At 49.7% G+C, this 16811-nt stretch overlaps 1 protein-coding gene and 1 long non-coding RNA gene across 4 annotated transcripts; one reads left to right on the top strand and one right to left on the bottom strand.

Annotated features, from left to right (window-relative positions):
• The first annotated feature begins 137 nt into the window (after positions 1–137).
• Positions 138–16520, top strand: CDC25B (cell division cycle 25B). Of its 3 annotated transcripts, XM_011369827.2 has the most exons (16): positions 7275–7477; positions 8312–8421; positions 9009–9060; positions 10871–10912; positions 11119–11155; positions 11404–11526; positions 11636–11758; positions 11949–12080; positions 12495–12575; positions 12697–12873; positions 13017–13112; positions 13660–13722; positions 13857–13955; positions 14144–14277; positions 14919–15030; positions 15194–16520. In XM_011369827.2, exons 1-16 carry the CDS (start codon positions 7275–7277, stop codon positions 15332–15334), a joined length of 1725 nt encoding a protein of 574 aa, XP_011368129.1. In that variant the 3' UTR covers positions 15335–16520. The 3 variants fall into 3 exon arrangements, with proteins under 3 accessions (XP_023392986.1, XP_011368138.1, XP_011368129.1); XM_023537218.1 differs by lacking the exons at positions 7275–7477; positions 8312–8421 and adding an exon at positions 138–314; XM_011369836.2 differs by lacking the exon at positions 8312–8421 and having other exon boundaries at positions 7014–7477.
• Positions 5016–6824, bottom strand: LOC111746314. The gene is made up of 2 exons (XR_002783044.1): positions 6392–6824; positions 5016–5800 (listed from the first exon to the last, which is right to left on the bottom strand). It is a non-coding gene; the product is annotated as an uncharacterized LOC111746314 (long non-coding RNA).
• Positions 16521–16811: the final 291 nt, after the last annotated feature.

A 16811-nucleotide genomic window follows, 5' to 3' on the forward strand; every position in this document is an offset into this window, starting at 1 on the left:
AAGCGCGGGGACGCCCGGCACCGCCTCCCCGCCCTCCGCGCCCACCCTCCTCCCCGCCGCTCCGGACTGACCGCCGGGGGGCGCTGCGGCCTGCGGGACCCGCTAGCGTTCCGGCTTCCGGTGACAGGCGAGCAGGGGCGCGGTGCCAGGCCACTGCGTCGGCCAGGCAGAGATTTGTTGCTTATATATAATAATTGAGTTTTGTGTTTTTAGTTTTATTATTAAGGCAAGAATAACTCACGTGTTTTGCGGAAACCGAAAAATACAGGAAACTTGAAATCACCTTTCACCCCAACACCTGGAGAGATGGGCAGGTAACATTTTGATACATTTCCTTCCAGTCTTTTCTCTAGGCGTATGCAGTTTTCTTTTTAAAAGTTTGTTGCATAAAACTGATATCAGACTGTATAGACGATAACTGGCATCTCCTGCTGTTTTACCTGGCATCAAGTGATGAGAATTTTGCCATATCGGTAAAGTATTGCCAACATGCTTTTTAATGGTTGTGTATTGTTCCAGTTATGAATTAACTCTAATCTACGTACACTATTGTAGCACATTTCGGTTATTTTTATAAGCAAAAACAGTTTAAAATCTATTTGATGGTAATCCCACAATCCATAGAAAAATGCTGATAACATCTCTGTGTGTCACTTTCTGGGCTTTTCCATGCATATAGTCAGTCATAAAAGTGTTTGCGCCTACAGAAATAATGTCATGTATATACATAAGCATACAGACATATGACTCCCAAAACCTCCTCTTCCTGCACCAACTACATAAAAATGACTTTCTTTCCCTCCCCTCTTGAATCCCACCCTTCCACCCCTGACCTATGGATTTTGCCGTTTTCCCTTTAAGGACTGGATCTCCAAAGGCGGGCGTCTCCCCCACGCTCGCTGTGTGCACCCAGGGCCAGGGGCACCCCAGAACAAGGCACACCCCGGGGGGCCTGGTGCACCCGGGGTATGGTCCATGGATCCACCTGGGGTGCGAACCCAGGAACCCAGGACCTTCTGCGTGTAAAGCAGAAGTGCTAACCACTAAACTATGGAGCCACCTCCTAAAAATGACATTCTTAAAACATTACAGTGTTTTTTTTTCTCTCTTAGAGTAGCATAAGGAGTAGACAAAGAGGAAGGCCGTGATGGAGGGGAATAGGCTTAGAGAGGACCTGCGGCTGGATGATGCTTCAGGCAAGTGGGTGTAGACAAAGAAGAAAGAGAACCAGTGCCCTGGGCTCTCCAAGGTTAAAGGCTTAAGAAAGAACTAGCAATAAACTCATGAGATTCAGATGTGAGATACACAATGGAATATTACTGACATAAAAAAGAATGAAATCTAGCCATTTTCAACAACAAGGATGGACATGCCAAGTGAAATAAATAAGACAGAAAGACACTATATGATTTCATTTATATGTGGACTCTATAGAAAAAAACAGATGAACAAGCAAAACAAAACAAAAACAGACTCAAAGATACAGAGAACAAACTGATGGTTGCCAGAGGGGAGTGGGGTGGGAGGATGGGGGAAAGGGGTGAAGGGGAATAAGAGATACAGACTTCCAGTTATAAAAAAGTCACAGGAATATAATGTACAATATAAGGAAAATAGCCAATAATATCATAATAACTTGGTATGGTGACAGTTACTAGACTTATGGTATTCACATCATAAGGTATATAAATGTCAAATCACTCTGTTGTACACCTGAAAGTAATATGATATTGTATGTCAAATATAATAAACGAACATAATATTGCATGTCAACTATAATAAATAATATATATATATTTTTTTTAAATAAAGGGAAACTTGAGAAACAGATGAAATGGTAGAAGGAAAACCAAACCTGTATGGTGTTCTGGAAGCTAAGGGAAGAGTGTAACTCACTGATGGTTTAGTGTGCACTTCTCTCTTCATATGTGTATTGGCCATTTGAATCCTGTGGATTTTCTAGTAAATTTTTGCCCATGTATCTCTTATATTCATCTTATTGTTGACTTTTAAGAGCTCTTCACCTCTGAACATAACATCTTTAAGTATGTTACAAATGTATTCTCCCAGCCTGCCAGTTGTCCTTTAACTTAACCTAGGGAGTCTTAAATATAAGGTATTTTAAATCTTTAAGTGGGCAAGTCTGTTAACTTTTCCTATATTAAAAATTTTTTTTCCTATATTGCTTCTGGGTTTTGGAGAGCCCTTTCCTACCCCTGAGATATAAAAAAATATTCTGCTAATCACCAGGTCCAGAATAAGACATGGGAGACTTTTTCCTTTAGGGGCCACAATGGGAGTATGGTCCCTGTATAAAGGTAAATGTAAGGCCACCTAGCCAAGGACTCCTTCCCGCGCACCTTTAGGAGACCATGTTTCATTCATGTGCACATATGTCCCTCCTGCCCACTCACTTGGCTTGTAATCGATGGATGTTTGGGTGAATGGACTGTGGGTGGGCTTTTTTTTCTACTTTGCTGAATTTTCCAAGTTTTCTTTAATAAGCAAGTACTAACAGCCCCCTTAAAATGAAAAGGAGAATGAAAGCTTGTTGAGGGACACAAAAAATAGTGATTATATAAGCAGAATGAGTATTAGGACTGGAGAGCAGCTTTGAGCAGCCTGGGCCAAGAGAAGAGAAGGTGAATTGTGGACTTCCCTAAGGTGGAGAATTGGAAAGATGGAGCTTACAACGGCTAGGGAGGGTGGGGAGTCCCAGGGTTCCAGGTGGACTGGTGTGGGATTGGCCCTGTGCATTGGGTAGATCAGGTGTCTGGAAATGGCTATGCCATCAGCACATATGTGTGGCTTCTTTTCTGTCCTGAAAGTGGCCATACCAGTGCTCTTTGTATGGTCCCAAGGATGGGCCTGGAAGTGGAAGACACTGTGGGCCATGTTGATGAGGGTCAGCTGTAGTTAGCAGGAAAGAGGTTGTCCATCCATTCGAGGACACTCCTGGAGTTCCTCAAGCCAAGATTCTCAAGAGAAATACCTCATCTCTCCCCTAATCCTCCGTACCATATACTTTTGTTTTTAACATCTTTATTGAGACATATTTCATGTACTGTATAATTCACCCATTTAAAGTATACAATTCACAGATACATGGAACTATTATCACAGTCAATTCTAGAACATTTTCATCACCTTAGAAACCCCATACCCTTTAGCTATCATCTCCCTATCTGCCCCTTGCCCCTTCCCCAGCCTCAGCAACCACTAATCTACTTTCTGTCTATAGATTTCTCTGTTCTGGACATTTCATGTCAGTGGGACCAAATAGTATTTGTCTTTTATGATTGGCTTCTTTCACTTAGCATCATATTTTTAAGATTCGTCCACGATGTAGTATCTATCAGTACTTCATTATTTTTAATGGCTAAATAATATTCTGTTGTATGAGTATGATATTTATACATTTGTTAATAGAGATTTGGGTTGCTTCTGCCTTTTGGCAATCATGACTAATGCTGCTATAAAGGCCTGTTTGCAAGTTTTCGTGTAGAGATATGTTTTCATTTCTCTTGGGTATACATACCTAGGAATGGAATTGCTGGGTCATATGGTAACTCTATGTTTAATTGTTTGAGGAACTGCCAGATTGAGATGTTCTTTTAGTTAATCTAAAAATTATACCTGTTCTTTGAAAAATATTTTAAAATACAGAAATTTTTAAGGATAAAAACATTTAATCATTTTTAATTTTACCACTCAGAGAATATCCTTTAAGGATACTTTTCTGTGCATGTTGTTTTTTAATAGGACCACACTTAGCATAATATTTTGTAGCCCATATCGTGAACATCTTTTTATTTCAATAAATATTTATATCAATCAGTTTCAAACTTATTTTACTCTAGGAACACTTTCTTCAAAAGACCATTTTCGAAACCCAATATGTAATCGTTCATTAATCAACAATTACTAACTGGGCCCCTGCCAAGTGCCAGGCATCCCTACCTGCCCCCAGTGCTTGTTCTCTTTAAAGGCTGCAGGTATTACACAGGTATTACACCCTCATTGGCTATTCCCCTATTGAAGGACACCCAGTTTACACTCCATATTTCATTGTTACTAACAATGACTCAATGAACATATATTTGTATGTACTTTTATCATATCCTTAAGAAAAATCCCTAGAAGTGGAATATTGGGGTCAGAGGCCAACCTAGGACTGGAGCCTATTTGAATGCTGGGAGGTGGGTGGAGAGGTAAATGACTTGGTCCCTGTTCTTCAATAGCTCAGTCAGCTTGAGGAAACGAGTTTAAGAAGAGGGAAAAGGAGATTTCAATTAATAAAATCCACACCTTCCATAGTTTCTGTTTAGGAATTCATTCAGTGCATACCTTCTGCATCATTGCAAAAGCCAATAACCTAAATGTGCAGCATTAGGGAATTGAATATATACCATTATGGCACTAATATGGATCCATCTCCAAGTAAAATAGAGAAAGCAAGGTATAAAACTGTTTCATATATACCGTTTGTATATTTATTAAAATATGGGCATACATATGCTTGTAAATGTATAAACCTGCCCTGTCCCCTATGGTAGCAACTAATCCCATATATGGCTATTGAGCACTTGAAATATGGCAAGTTCAAGTTGAGATGTGCTGTATTAAATGTACATCGGACTTTGAAGACTTGTTACTAGGGAAAATAAGTATGTAAAATATCTCATTAATAATTTTATATTAATAATATGTTGAAATTATATTTTGAATATATTAAGTAAAATATTAAAATTTCATGTTTCTTTTTACTTTTTTAATTTGGCTTCTAGAAAATTTTAAATTACATATGTGAATTGCATTTATGCCTCCCATTATGTTCCTATTAGCTTGGACTGTTATAAACTATCTCCAGAAGGATATGCAACAAATTTATAATAGGCGTGGGTTGCCACTGGGGAGGGTTCTTGAAGGTTTGTGTGGGGTGGGAGACTGAATTTTCACTGCCTTTTTAAACCATTTGAATTTTCTCCTTTGCCTGAATTTTTGAAACCATGTACCAATATTTAAAAACCATTTAATATGTTACAAGCCATGACAGCAAAAGCACCAGAAAGAAGATGCTGTTTGGGAACAGGCTTGGAGAAACAGAAGGATTTTGCAGACATGCAGTAATTTTTCCTCCTCTTCTGGCAAGGCTCCAAGGTCACACCAGACCCCTTAACTGAGCCCAGTACTTGATGTGTACAGTCCAGTGCCAGGTCATTCCTTTCAATGGGAAGATGGAGCCTTCTGCCCGGAAGTGTCATGTAACCAGGGCCTGGCCGGATAGAAGTCGATCCTCTTACTATAATGTTTGCAAAAAAAAATTTTTAGCTTATTTTTATTAACTAGGTTTATTTTTAATTGAACACATTATCTGTGATCTAATTGGCAAAAGAAGATTCAGGAAGGTCACAGAGCAGATGTATGGGATGCTCTGGAATGATCCTTCTGTGGTCCTGGCTCCTCTTCACTGGTCCAGAGGTGATCTTCAGACTGGGATTTCAAGGAATTCAAGAGTTTAATTTCTCTCTTACTTCCCCCCCACACCCTCACCACACCCTGTAGAAGTATATGGGGGCGGGTGAGTAACACCTGCTGGATTGATTTTGAAAATGCAATCCTCGTGGCAGTTTTATTTCTGATCTTTTGGGTGGGAGGCCTCACAGCCCCCCACCCCTACTTGAGGCAGTCACAACCTTGAACCTTGAAGGTCTGGAGAGTGACCCTTGACACTGGGCAGATGACCCCGAATGTTCAGCACTGTCCAGCACACAGCATAGTGCCTCACATAGCACAGGAGCTGGGAAAAATGTTGAGAGAAGGAAAAGTTACAATCCCCACCCAGGTTACCCCTCTCAGGTGGGACTGGGGCCTTCCCATTCCTTTCCTCCAAACCCCCACTGCCAGGCCCTCTCTTTTACCACCCCTACCCACAGTGTCTTGGTGGGAGGTTGGGGCTGCTCAAGAAGGGGCACAAGGCCACAGCTCCTGCCTTACCTAGCTGTGCCCTTTCTAGCTGGAGACCATCTCTCCACTAGGGAGAGAGGATACAAAAGTTGCTTACACCCACTTGCTTTGGGAAACAGCCTTCCTGCCTCATTCCAGGAAAACAGGCTTGCTGTAAGGTGGTTAGATCATTAGTAGATGCTCCATTTAAACTAGTGACAAATTCAGTCTCCTAAATCATTCAAGAAATACCAATTAAACAATATGATGCCATTGACACCACATTAGCCAAACGGTCAATGAGCAGAAAATAATTTCCACAAGTAGGTTTTGAGGTCGCTGGCACTCTCCTCGGCCCTCTACGCCAAAAATCTATGGCTAGGCCAACCATTAGAGCCTTCTTTAGGAGCTGCTGGAGAAAATAGGACCCCTTGGGAGGTCTAACCTGGACTCCTGGAAGCGCCAATCAGTTACGCGTTGGCCCGCATCGAGGGTCCACCTCCTCCTCTGGGGGTTCCAGGTGGGAATTAGGCGCTCGGCGCCGCCTGTCACAAGGGCAAAGAGGCTGAGCGAGCAGAGGTGCCTGAGGAGAATCTCGGCTCCACTACTTGCCCAATCGTGTGACCTCGAACGAGTTAAAGAACTTCACGCCTCAACGTCTCAGTCTGTAAAGTAGCGAACACAAAGTGCGGCTGTGTTTGGCAAACTCCTGGAACGGTGTCTTTCATAGTGCCTTACTGGTGCTTGTGAATGATGTTAAACCGCAGGGGTCCCCTTTGAGGCCACCCTAGGGGGTTGTTGCTTCCCTTGGGGCCCTCTCTGTTGGAGGTGTCTAACTCCAAACCACATCCCGAGAAGCAGAATTTGGGAAGCCAGGATTCTTGGGCCCTGGCTAGGAGGTGGGGTGCGAAGGGGTGGGGCGTGGGAGAAACCCCAATTTGCCCCACCCAAAGCCGGGAACTGGGCAGGGCCGGGCTGGTCCAGCCTCCGCGCCTTTTACCCCCGCGGGCCCCGCCCTCGGTCCCGCCCTCCTCTAACCCGCGCCCCCATTGGTGGCGCCCGGCGGCGCGGCCGCTGTTATTTTTCGAATATATAAGGAGGTGGAGGTGGCAGCTGCTGCTAGAGGCTTCCCTGACTGGTGGCTAGTTCCCCCGTCCCTCCACCCTACCCTCCCTGCAACCCTCTCCTCCCTCGCTCTGGCCCCGTTGCTCTTTCTCCCTCCCCCACCCCTTTAACCCGGGCCCCCTCCTTACCTGTCCTCGGTCAGCTGTGCCCGGCTTCTGCGGGTCGCCCGGCTCTTCCGCTAGCCTTCCTCCGGCCCCGCCGCGATGGAGATGCCTCAGCCGGACCCCGCTGCGCCGGGTTCGGCTCTCAGTCCGGCCGGCGTGCGCGGTGGCGCCGAGCGTCCGGGCCACCTCCCGGGCCTCCGGCTGGGAGCTCATGGCCTCCTGGGGTCCCCGGAGCGCGTGGCCGCTTCTTCGCCTGTCGCCACCCTCACCAAAACTATGCACGACCTCGCTGGGCTCGGCAGGTAGGGCGTCCCAAAGAAGCCGGGTGTGGGGTGAGAGGTCCATGCTAGGATGTTGGTCCCAGGCCTCCTGGGGAACCCGACATGGAACCCGAATCCGAGAAGCCAGTGGGTAGGCGTTTCAAGCAGAGTCTGCTTCGGGGGCCGGGACAAGGGTGGTGAGGCCAGGACTGTGCTGCTCACTCTCTTGGTACCTCTTGGCCGGCACAAGACTGAAGACCCTCTTTTCCTCCCTCCTCCCTCAGTGCGCCTCTGCCCAAATCGCCACCATTTTGCCCCAGGCAGGGGGATCATGATCTTGGAGGGGAACTTGAGGATGGCAGAGCAGTCCACTTCTCTTAAGTCCATGCCCCAGCCCTCAACACTCTCAATTCTTTCCTGGGGTTAAGGCATCAAATGCTGGTTCTGCTCCCTGAGCTAGCGTGCAGGGTCCAGGCTTAGTTGTCCTTCCAGCAACTGAGACTCAAGTCTCTGCCCTTCCTCCAGGAAGGCTTGTGGATGGTAGGAGCCTAAAGGTCCTCCAGGGCTGCTCTGCAGTCCCACCATGCCCTGGGATGGTCCCCAGCCCAGCTCCTTGCTCTTGTCTTGGGCTCACCTCTCCCTGCACCTGGGAGGACCTTTCTTAAACCAATCAACAAAGAGAAGACACTTAGGGCCTCTGCAGAAGAAGCCTGCCTTGGCCTAAAGGGGCAGGCCTTCCATGCCATCACCTCCCTGGGGCAGCACAGAAACTGAATGGGCCTTTCAGAAATGGGCGGCTGGTGGGAACATGGGCCAGCTAGCCCTTGAACCCCACATTTACCTTTCTCCTTCCCTGGGTCCCTGCTCCTTTCCCAGGGAGACCCCAAAGAGTCAGGTAGGCAGCCTGCTCACATGCCTATCCCTGTCCCGGCAGCGGGCATCTGTATCCTCCCTGTCGTCTGAGTCCTCTGAATCTTCTGATGCAGGTGAGGCCCAGGGGTGCCAGGGGAATTTGGTGGGCTACCTGAGCCTCCCCATTTCTCTGCCAATTAGATTAACATCCTTCCCACAACCTGGGGGCGGAGAAACCTGTCCCTGCCCACCTCTGGTGGGGCTCACCACATCCAGCCCAGACTGACAGAGTGGGTGGTTGGGTGGGGCCCTCTACAGGAGATAAGATCTCGCCTATTTAAAACTAAAGTCCCAGGACCACAGCCCCACCTGGGAGGCATCAGGGCTGAAAGCTGGCCATTTTATAATACTCACTGGCTTCAGCCATAATCTTTTCCTTTAAAAAGTCATTATCTCTTCTAGAACAAATTATCTTAAACCAGTTCAGGAAAATACTTAGCGAAGTTTTGGATTAAAAATTATGTAGAAGCATTTCCATAATAAACAGGGAGTGGAGCCCTGGGCAATTTGGGGGGCAGCGTCAACCTTTGGGGTCCATGGTGGGTTTTATTTCTAAAATAGAAACAGGTTTTTTCCCTTCTCTGAATAGGGTTGGGACATGGTGGGGAAAGTGTGTAGAGAATGGCACTACTTTCAAACCAAGTCACTCTGTTCCCCTCAGGTCTCTGCATGGATTCTCCCAGTCCCATGGACCCCCAGATGGCAGAGCAGACGTGAGTAGAGAAGAGGGATCCTCAATACCAAGGAGTTGGCACCTGCCTTTGGGGATCTTAGCTCTAGTGTAAACTCACTGGGAAAGTCTGGGAGAGTGGACAGACCCCTCTGGATCCCCATATAGGGGTACTAATTGAGCTTCCTAAGTTCTGGGATTCTCCTACCTGTCTTGAAGAAGGGTCTGCTCTCATGGGAGCAGCTGAGAGTGGGCTCAGGGCTAGGGTGGTGGGGACAGTGGCCTCTGGGAGCAGCACATACTTGATACCAGCCAGCACTTGTAAGGATACAGGCCTGATATGTGTTCCATTTTTCTTTCTGCCTATAAACACTTTTTTTTCCTGTGAAATATCACAATTTTAAAATATGGTCCAACTAATTAAAAATTTGTATTACTCTAGGCCAAACAAAACAGTCACTGAAGGCTGTTTTAGCCCTTGGCCATCTTATCAGGAATCTCTGGCTTAAGTGACATTTGACCCTCTGGCCAACCTCTGGACCAGGCCCTTTGTAAGACAGACTAGAGAGGCTGCTGATGGGCTCTGCTCAGGATAGATCCCTCCCCCTTGGTTGTAGGGCAGAAGTAGTACCTTCTAGAACATAGCTATTCCCATCCAGCTGTTCAGCCTCAGCAGGGAGAGCAGCTGCCAGGCATTAGTGAGGACAGCTGGGCATCCCCAGCCTGGGCTTGGGGGACTATGCTTTGGGTTTAGGGCGGTGACTGTCTTTCTCTACATTGCCTTTGATCAGACTGGGCTGGGTCACAAAGTTTGTTCATAAACAGGAAACAGGAGAGAATTGGGTGGGGGTTGGGGAAACTAGGTTGGGTTTTGTTAGCAACAGAGCTGTCCCTGCTTTACCCCCAAGGTCCAGGTGCATATGGAAACCAAGCCATTGAAATTGGTCATCTCTGATGCTAGGTTGGCCGGGCATAGCCACTCCCTCCACACATACACCTGGGGGCCGACCCCATGATGTTTTAGTCCTCAGTGCCGCTCCCTGACTTCTGCACCTGCTTTGACAGTTAGTTTCTCAGAAAGCTCTTGTGTGTGCGTGCACGTGCATGTCTCTGCATGTGTGTGTGCGCACAGATGCACAAAGCCCTGCATGGCAGGTGGTCTCTGGTAACATAGCTGGGGGGTGGGGCCTATCTACAGAAGCTTTCACTCCATTCTCAAAAGGAACATCTGTTGAAATTCCTTGCCTGCTGGTCTCTCCTAAGGCAGGAGGAGGGGGTGAAACAGAGGCTGAGTCCTGGAAAATTCCATAGGAGGGAGTAGAGGATGTGACCCTATATGTTTGTCATTAGAGGGTCTGGCAAGGCAGACTGGGGCTGATCCAGGGGCACACTAAAGTGGGCCACTGTCCTGGGGGAGCCAATACAACCCCATACAAAGGGAGGGAAGTCCAGCTTTGCTGGCATCTAGGCCCTGGAGACACCCACGCTATGGACCAAGGCCTTTCATCATGGGATGGATGAATGCCTTTCCTGGCGGCCATATGGCCCCACTGAGGTGATTTGCATACAGGTGGAAGGCCTGTGGGCAGGCTGTCATGACCGTTGTCTCGGTAACGCTCAGCTGCCCTGTGACCTGCCCCAGCTGTCTCCATCGTTGCCATTCTCTGGATCTTCTTCTATTCAGAGCAGCTTTTAAAATCCCAGGCTACTTCTCATCTCCCCCTCCCCAAACCTGGGCCCCCTGATAGTTGGCATTTTTCCTGTCTTCCTTTTCCACTGTCCTGAGCCCTGGCCCCAGGGCTTGTGAACTGGGAACCTGATGCTTTGCTGCATGGTAACCTTCTCTCTCTTAGGTTTGAACAGGCCATCCAGGCAGCCAGCCGGTTCATTCGAAGGTAAGTGCTCGGCCTTCTTGCAGGCTCCCGTGGTCTACCCACCATAGGCTACTCCTGTCCCCTGTTGGGTGCAGTAGGCATGGGGAGGGTACTCTCCCAGGCCCTCCCGTAGGGTTGCATAGGACTCTGGTAGAGGAGCATCCTGTTCGCTCTCCTTTGTGGCCCCAGACTCTCCAGCTCTGATGTGTCCTTGTTTCCTCCTGCAGCGAGCCATTCACCATCCGACGCGTCCAGTCCTTGCCGGTGAGTGCCGTCTGAGGCCCGCTGGCAGGTTCAGGCACACTGGCCAGGACAGGAAAGGCAGGAGGGATCTGGGGTCAACTCCTAGAGGGTGTACTTGGAGTCAGGTGTCCTTGGTCTGGCTGTGGAGATGGGTTTTGGGAGGTGGATGGGCGAGCAGGGGGAGTCGGGAGAGGGATGGGAGAAGCAAGGCCTGGACTGGTGCCAGAGGAATGCAGCTTTCAGTACCTACCACCCTCCTGGCTCCCTAGGTGAGGCTTATGGGCCACAGCCCAGTGCTACGGAACATCACCAACTCCCAAGGGCCCAGCAGCTGGAGGAAGAGTGAGGCACGTGGCCAAGCTGGCCGAAGCTCTTTGGAGGACAAAGAGAATGTACGATTCCAGAAGGCTGGAGTGGAAACACTCCAGGAAGAGAAGGGGGCATGCTGGGGTGATTCTCTGGCCTTTGATGATGCCCTCTGACCCTCGATTTTGCCCACAGGATGGTTTTGTCTTCAAGATGCCATGGAAGCCCACACATTCCAGCCACACCCATGCTCTGGCAGAGTGGGCCACCCGCAGAGAAGCCTTTGCCCAGAGGCCAAGCTCAGCCCCCGACCTGATGGTACATCAGGAGAGCTGACTCTTGCAGGGCAGGCAGTGCATGCAGGGCGGGTACCCCTGAAGGCAGCCTGGGGATGGGAGGGTGATTCTGAGCCCGGAGGCAGGGAGAATCTTTTCTCAGAAGGATGGAGGTGGGAACTGCCTTGGGTCCCCACCCCTGAGTAGCCTGCATCTGCTCATCACCCACACAGTGTCTCACCCCTGAGCGGAAGATGGAAGTAGAAGAGCTGAGTCCGCTGGCCCACCGCTTCTCCCTGACCCCCACCAAGGGGGCTACCGAGGAAGACGATGGGTTTGTGGATATCCTGGAAAGTGACTTAAAGGTAAGCAGTGTTGCCCCATCAGGGTGCCTACCTCTCTGTCCCTGGGGTCTTTCAAAAAGGGGAGCTCTGGGCTCCTGCAGTAAGACTATGACCTCATTCCAATATATGGAAAAGATTTGGAGGTAACTGAGTCGCAGCCTGACCTCTGGCCAATCAGAGAGAAACAGGTGGCTGGTGCTGCAGTGAGGGGAGGATGGGTGGGATGGAGAGCCATGCTTCTCACAGTTCTGTGCAAGCCCCGGCAGTGACGGGGCGCTGCAGCCTCCTGGTTCTGGCAGGCCGCCCTGTGTAGAAGTGCTGGCAGGGCCAAAGAGGGCTTTTAGGAGAACAGGGAAGGCTATGTTGGAGGACTTGGGGCCTGGGGTTTGGCCTGTGCCTGCAGGTGTGACCATATCCTTGCTGATTTGGCCTTAGGATGATGATGCAGTTCCCCCAGGCATGGAAAGTCTCATTAGTGCCCCACTGGTCAAAACCTCTGAAAAGGAAGAGGAACAGGTGAGACTCTGGAGTGGCCCCTTCAGACTTGGAGGGGTGGAGCCCTGCCTTCTAAGTGGGATTGTGGGGTGGGGAGAGTGGAAGCCGAGCACTCTGACCCCTCACCTGCTGCCCGTGCCAGGACCTCGTCATGTACAGCAAGTGCCATCGGCTCTTCCGCTCTCCATCCATGCCCTGTGGTGTGATCCGGCCCATCCTTAAGAGGCTGGAGCGGCCCCAGGACAGGGACCTGCCAGTTCAGAATAAGCGGAGGAGGAGCGTGACCCCTCTGGAGGAGCAGCAGGAGGCGGAAGAACCTGTGAGTGTCCTGGGGCAGGGCTGCCAACTTCCCGGTTTACTCTATAAGCCCTTCTCAGCCAGGATACAGGGAAGGGGGTTACCAGCCAGATGGGGCATGGAGGGACAGCCTCCCCTCTGACCCTGGCTGCATCTATCTCACAGAAAGCCCGTGTCCTCCGCTCCAAGTCCTTGTGTCACGATGAGATTGAGAACATCCTGGATAGTGACCACCGTGAACTGATTGGGGATTACTCCAAGGTACCAGCTGGCGAGACCCGCAGGCTCAACCCCTTACTGACTATGGCCCCCACAGCCCAGCAGCTACTCCAGCGCCTCCCTCTTGCCCTAGTAGCCCCTTTGCTTTGTCCTTTACATCCTATCTTCCTTTACTCTCACCTAGACTCCTCTCTCTAGCTCTCTTTGGTCTTCGAATTCTACCTCACAACTGGACATCAATGGTTTCTCCACCTTGAAAAATATTTCTAGACTAAAAAAAAATAAACAATAAAAATCTAGCTTGATCCTCATCAGGCCTTGTCCCCAGGTTTGGCAGAGCTGGGGGCAGAGGGCAAGGAGACCATCGCTTCTTCCACCCCTCATTTCCCCTTGGAAGGTTGGTCCCTGCATATCAGACCCAAGAGGTGCTTCTTGGTTGCTATGGGAACCAGAGCTGAATTTGAAGGTCAAAGCAGGCATGACCTCTGGGCTTGAGAAAGAAACTTCATTTTTTCCATGTTTCTCATCTTAGCAATTTCACTTTCTTCCTCTTCTTCCTCCCAATCTCTCTCTCTCCACTTCCCTTCAGGCCTTCCTCCTACAGACTGTGGATGGAAAGCACCAAGACCTCAAGTATATTTCACCAGAAACGGTACGTGCAGATGAGTCGTTGGCCTGTTAATGTTCCCTAGGGACAGGCTGCAAGCACTGGGTAGGATAGGGTTAGGGGAAAGCCCCTGCCTGCCATCCTGATCTACTGGGATCCACCTCTGTGGCCTTCTACAGATGGTGGCCCTGCTGACGGGCAAGTTCAACAACATCGTGGAGAGGTTTGTTATTGTGGACTGCAGATACCCCTATGAGTATGAAGGCGGGCACATCAAGGTGAGATGGGGTGATAAAAGAAGCTCTGAAGAACCATTCTCTCCTTCCTCTGCGGGTACACCCTCTCATGGGGAAGGGTCCTGCCTAGCAAGAGGTGGGGTCACCCATTTGAAATATGGGGACTGCATAGGGGAGGGGTCTGCCACCCAGACCCAGGGCTGTGGCCTGACCTCTGGCTCATCTGGCAGACTGCCGTGAACTTGCCCCTGGAACGGGATGCTGAGACCTTCCTGCTTCAGAGCCCCATCACGCCCGGTAGCACGGACAAAAGAATCATCCTCATTTTCCACTGTGAATTCTCATCTGAGCGCGGGCCCCGCATGTGAGTTCCAGCTCTGCCCAGGCTTTCAGATGCTGGAGCCATCCTATGACTAAGAGGCCCGAGCCCAGCCCCTCCTTGGCTTGGGCCTCTTGTCTCACCCGACCACTTCGTTGTGCATGGTGCCCTTTCTGTGTCTCTGTCTCCCTCTTACAATCCTTCCCATCAGGCCTCACCCTGCACCCTGGCCACTACCCCCACATAATCTGGTTCCAAGTCACCAGCGGTGTCCTTAAAAACCGAGGGCCCTGTCCCAGTCCTCAGTGATGCTGACCCTTCCAGTGTTTGTTCTTCCCTTTTCCCATCTCTCTTCCTCACCAAGTCTTGTCCAGATCTCCTAAATAGTACCTCTTAAATTTTGTCTCCTCTCCATTCTACTTCCCCAGTCCAGACCAGATATCACTAACAAAGATCCTGCAACTGCCTTCTAGAAACAGAGAGCCTCCTTGATTTGCCTCCTTCCTTCCATCTTCCCAGCCTCTTCTGTGCCAGACTGATCTAAGTGTTCTTCTGGCCGACATGCTTATACTTGAATCCTTTACGGTTCCCCAAGGCCCTCAAGGGAGTGGGTGCAGGGAACAGGTACCCTGAGGTCCACCCTGCTGTATGCCCAGCTCTGACCCCCACACTCCCGCTGGTCCCAGGTGCCGTTTCATCAGGGAACGAGACCGGGCCACCAACGACTACCCCAGCCTCTACTATCCTGAGATGTACATCCTCAAAGGCGGCTACAAGGAGTTCTTCCCCCAGCACCCGGTACCACAGGCGGGGGTGACCACAGCCTCCATGGGAGGGTTGTACTGCAGGGAAAGGGCTTGGCCAGGTCGTCACCCCAAGAGGAGAAGGGAGGGCTACTCCCACACACACACCCAAGTTACCCATTCTCGCATATCGATTGACCATTTCCATCCTTCCCTAGACCTTCTGTGAGCCTCAGGACTACCGGCCTATGAACCACGAGGCCTTCAAGGATGAGCTAAAGACCTTCCGCCTCAAAACTCGAAGTTGGGCTGGGGAGCGTAGCCGGCGGGAGCTTTGCAGCCGCCTGCAGGACCAATGAATGGCCAGCCATGGTCACACCTACCTTCATTGCCTCACGTGGCCTGGGCACCAGCCACCCAGGGGCCTGGAGGGCTGAGGGTCTGCTGGAGGCCCCAGGTACCATCCAGGGAAAGATGGTGAGGGTGTCCCACCCATCTGCCCCTAGCCCTGATCCCCTTGTCTCAGTCCAACCATACTCTATATCCTAGTGCCATCTCCCTACCCAAACCAAGCCCCTGGAAGAACCCAGTCTGTTGACTTAGTGAAATTGGATTAAGTCCTGCTCAAAGGAAGTATTTCGTGTCTAGCAGGAGGCTTTTTGCTTTTTTATTCCTTGTTCAGCTAACTCTTTGTCTTTTTGTGTCTAGAAAAGCTTCCTCTTTTTTTTTTTTTTTTTTGTATGTGTGATGCTGGGGGAAAGCCACAGCCCCCAGGATGGGCCAGAGCCGAACTCCTCCCTGCCCTGGGAGTCAGCACTGTGTCCTGGCCCTTACAGCACTCCTGGCATGTCTGTGCGTTCCCCTACCTCGTTCTCTCTTTCCTGTCCCTCCTTACATACACCTCTAGCACAAACATAAGCTCTTACTCTTTCTTGTTTCAGTGTTACTGCAGGTTTGATTTGTGTGTCTTGATTTTTTGCCCACCTCAGGACATTCACAGGCTGAGGCTTAGGCTCCCCCTGTGCAATTGGGGTTAGAGACTCGGACTTTAATTACTTACTTGGCCTGGCTTCTGTTGCCTCAGAAAGGGATGCTGTTATCCTCTGGGGCACCTGGGCGAGGGCTAAGGCCTGCATCCTTAACCTGACTGGAAGCCCAGCCCCCACTGCTGTGAAACCTGAGGCCTGACTTGTCAGAACTTGCTGCTGTCTTATTGTGGATGGACAGATGGATGGACAAATGGATGGATGATGGATGGATGGATAGCCGTAGATGGCATAGTGCCTTGCACATACAAACTGCTTAGTGGAAGCATTTCAGTGAGTGCATCAGCCTGCAGCAGGAGTATATGTGTGACTGTGTGGACAAAATCTTTACACTTTATAAGTTTTAGAAATATTGAAGAGGAAATGTCATTGAAGCAGCTAAACCAAGGACAGAGCCACCTCTCAATTCTTAATCTCAGGATGTGGGAAGGGCTGTGCTTGAAAGCCCTGATGAGTCATCTGTTAGGGTTTTGTTTCAATAAAGCACTGAACAAGTTGAGCAACCAGCATTGTTTCCTATGCGGCCCTTAAAAAGACCAGGGCAGCCCCCGATGGTGGGATAGGGTTGGGGCAGGTCAGTGGATTGGGGCTGGAAGACTCCTGAGAAGGCAGCCTCATGTCGTCTTCCGAAGTCTTGCCAAGACTTTGGATTCAGCCTCCCTCTCTCCCTCATCTGGCTGTTCAAGCACCTCTGGGCTCACCCTTCCTAAACTTTGCACCGAGAAGCCAAGATTGACCACATCACTCTTCTCTAGAACTGTCTTGGCTCCCTGTTGCCGCAGAAGACTCC

This window comes from Pteropus vampyrus, unplaced genomic scaffold, assembly GCF_000151845.1.
Source record: "Pteropus vampyrus isolate Shadow unplaced genomic scaffold, Pvam_2.0 Scaffold7, whole genome shotgun sequence".
NCBI lineage: Eukaryota > Metazoa > Chordata > Mammalia > Chiroptera > Pteropodidae > Pteropus > Pteropus vampyrus.

Coding starts and splice junctions, on each gene's coding strand:
- CDC25B (XM_011369827.2), top strand. CDS start 7,275: ATGGAGATGCCTCAGCCGGACCCCGCTGCGCCGGGTTCGGCTCTCAGT. Junction 7,478..8,311: donor GACCTCGCTGGGCTCGGCAG/GTAGGGCGTCCC, acceptor CTCCTTTCCCAG/GGAGACCCCAAAGAGTCAGG. Junction 11,156..11,403: donor GACGCGTCCAGTCCTTGCCG/GTGAGTGCCGTC, acceptor CTGGCTCCCTAG/GTGAGGCTTATGGGCCACAG.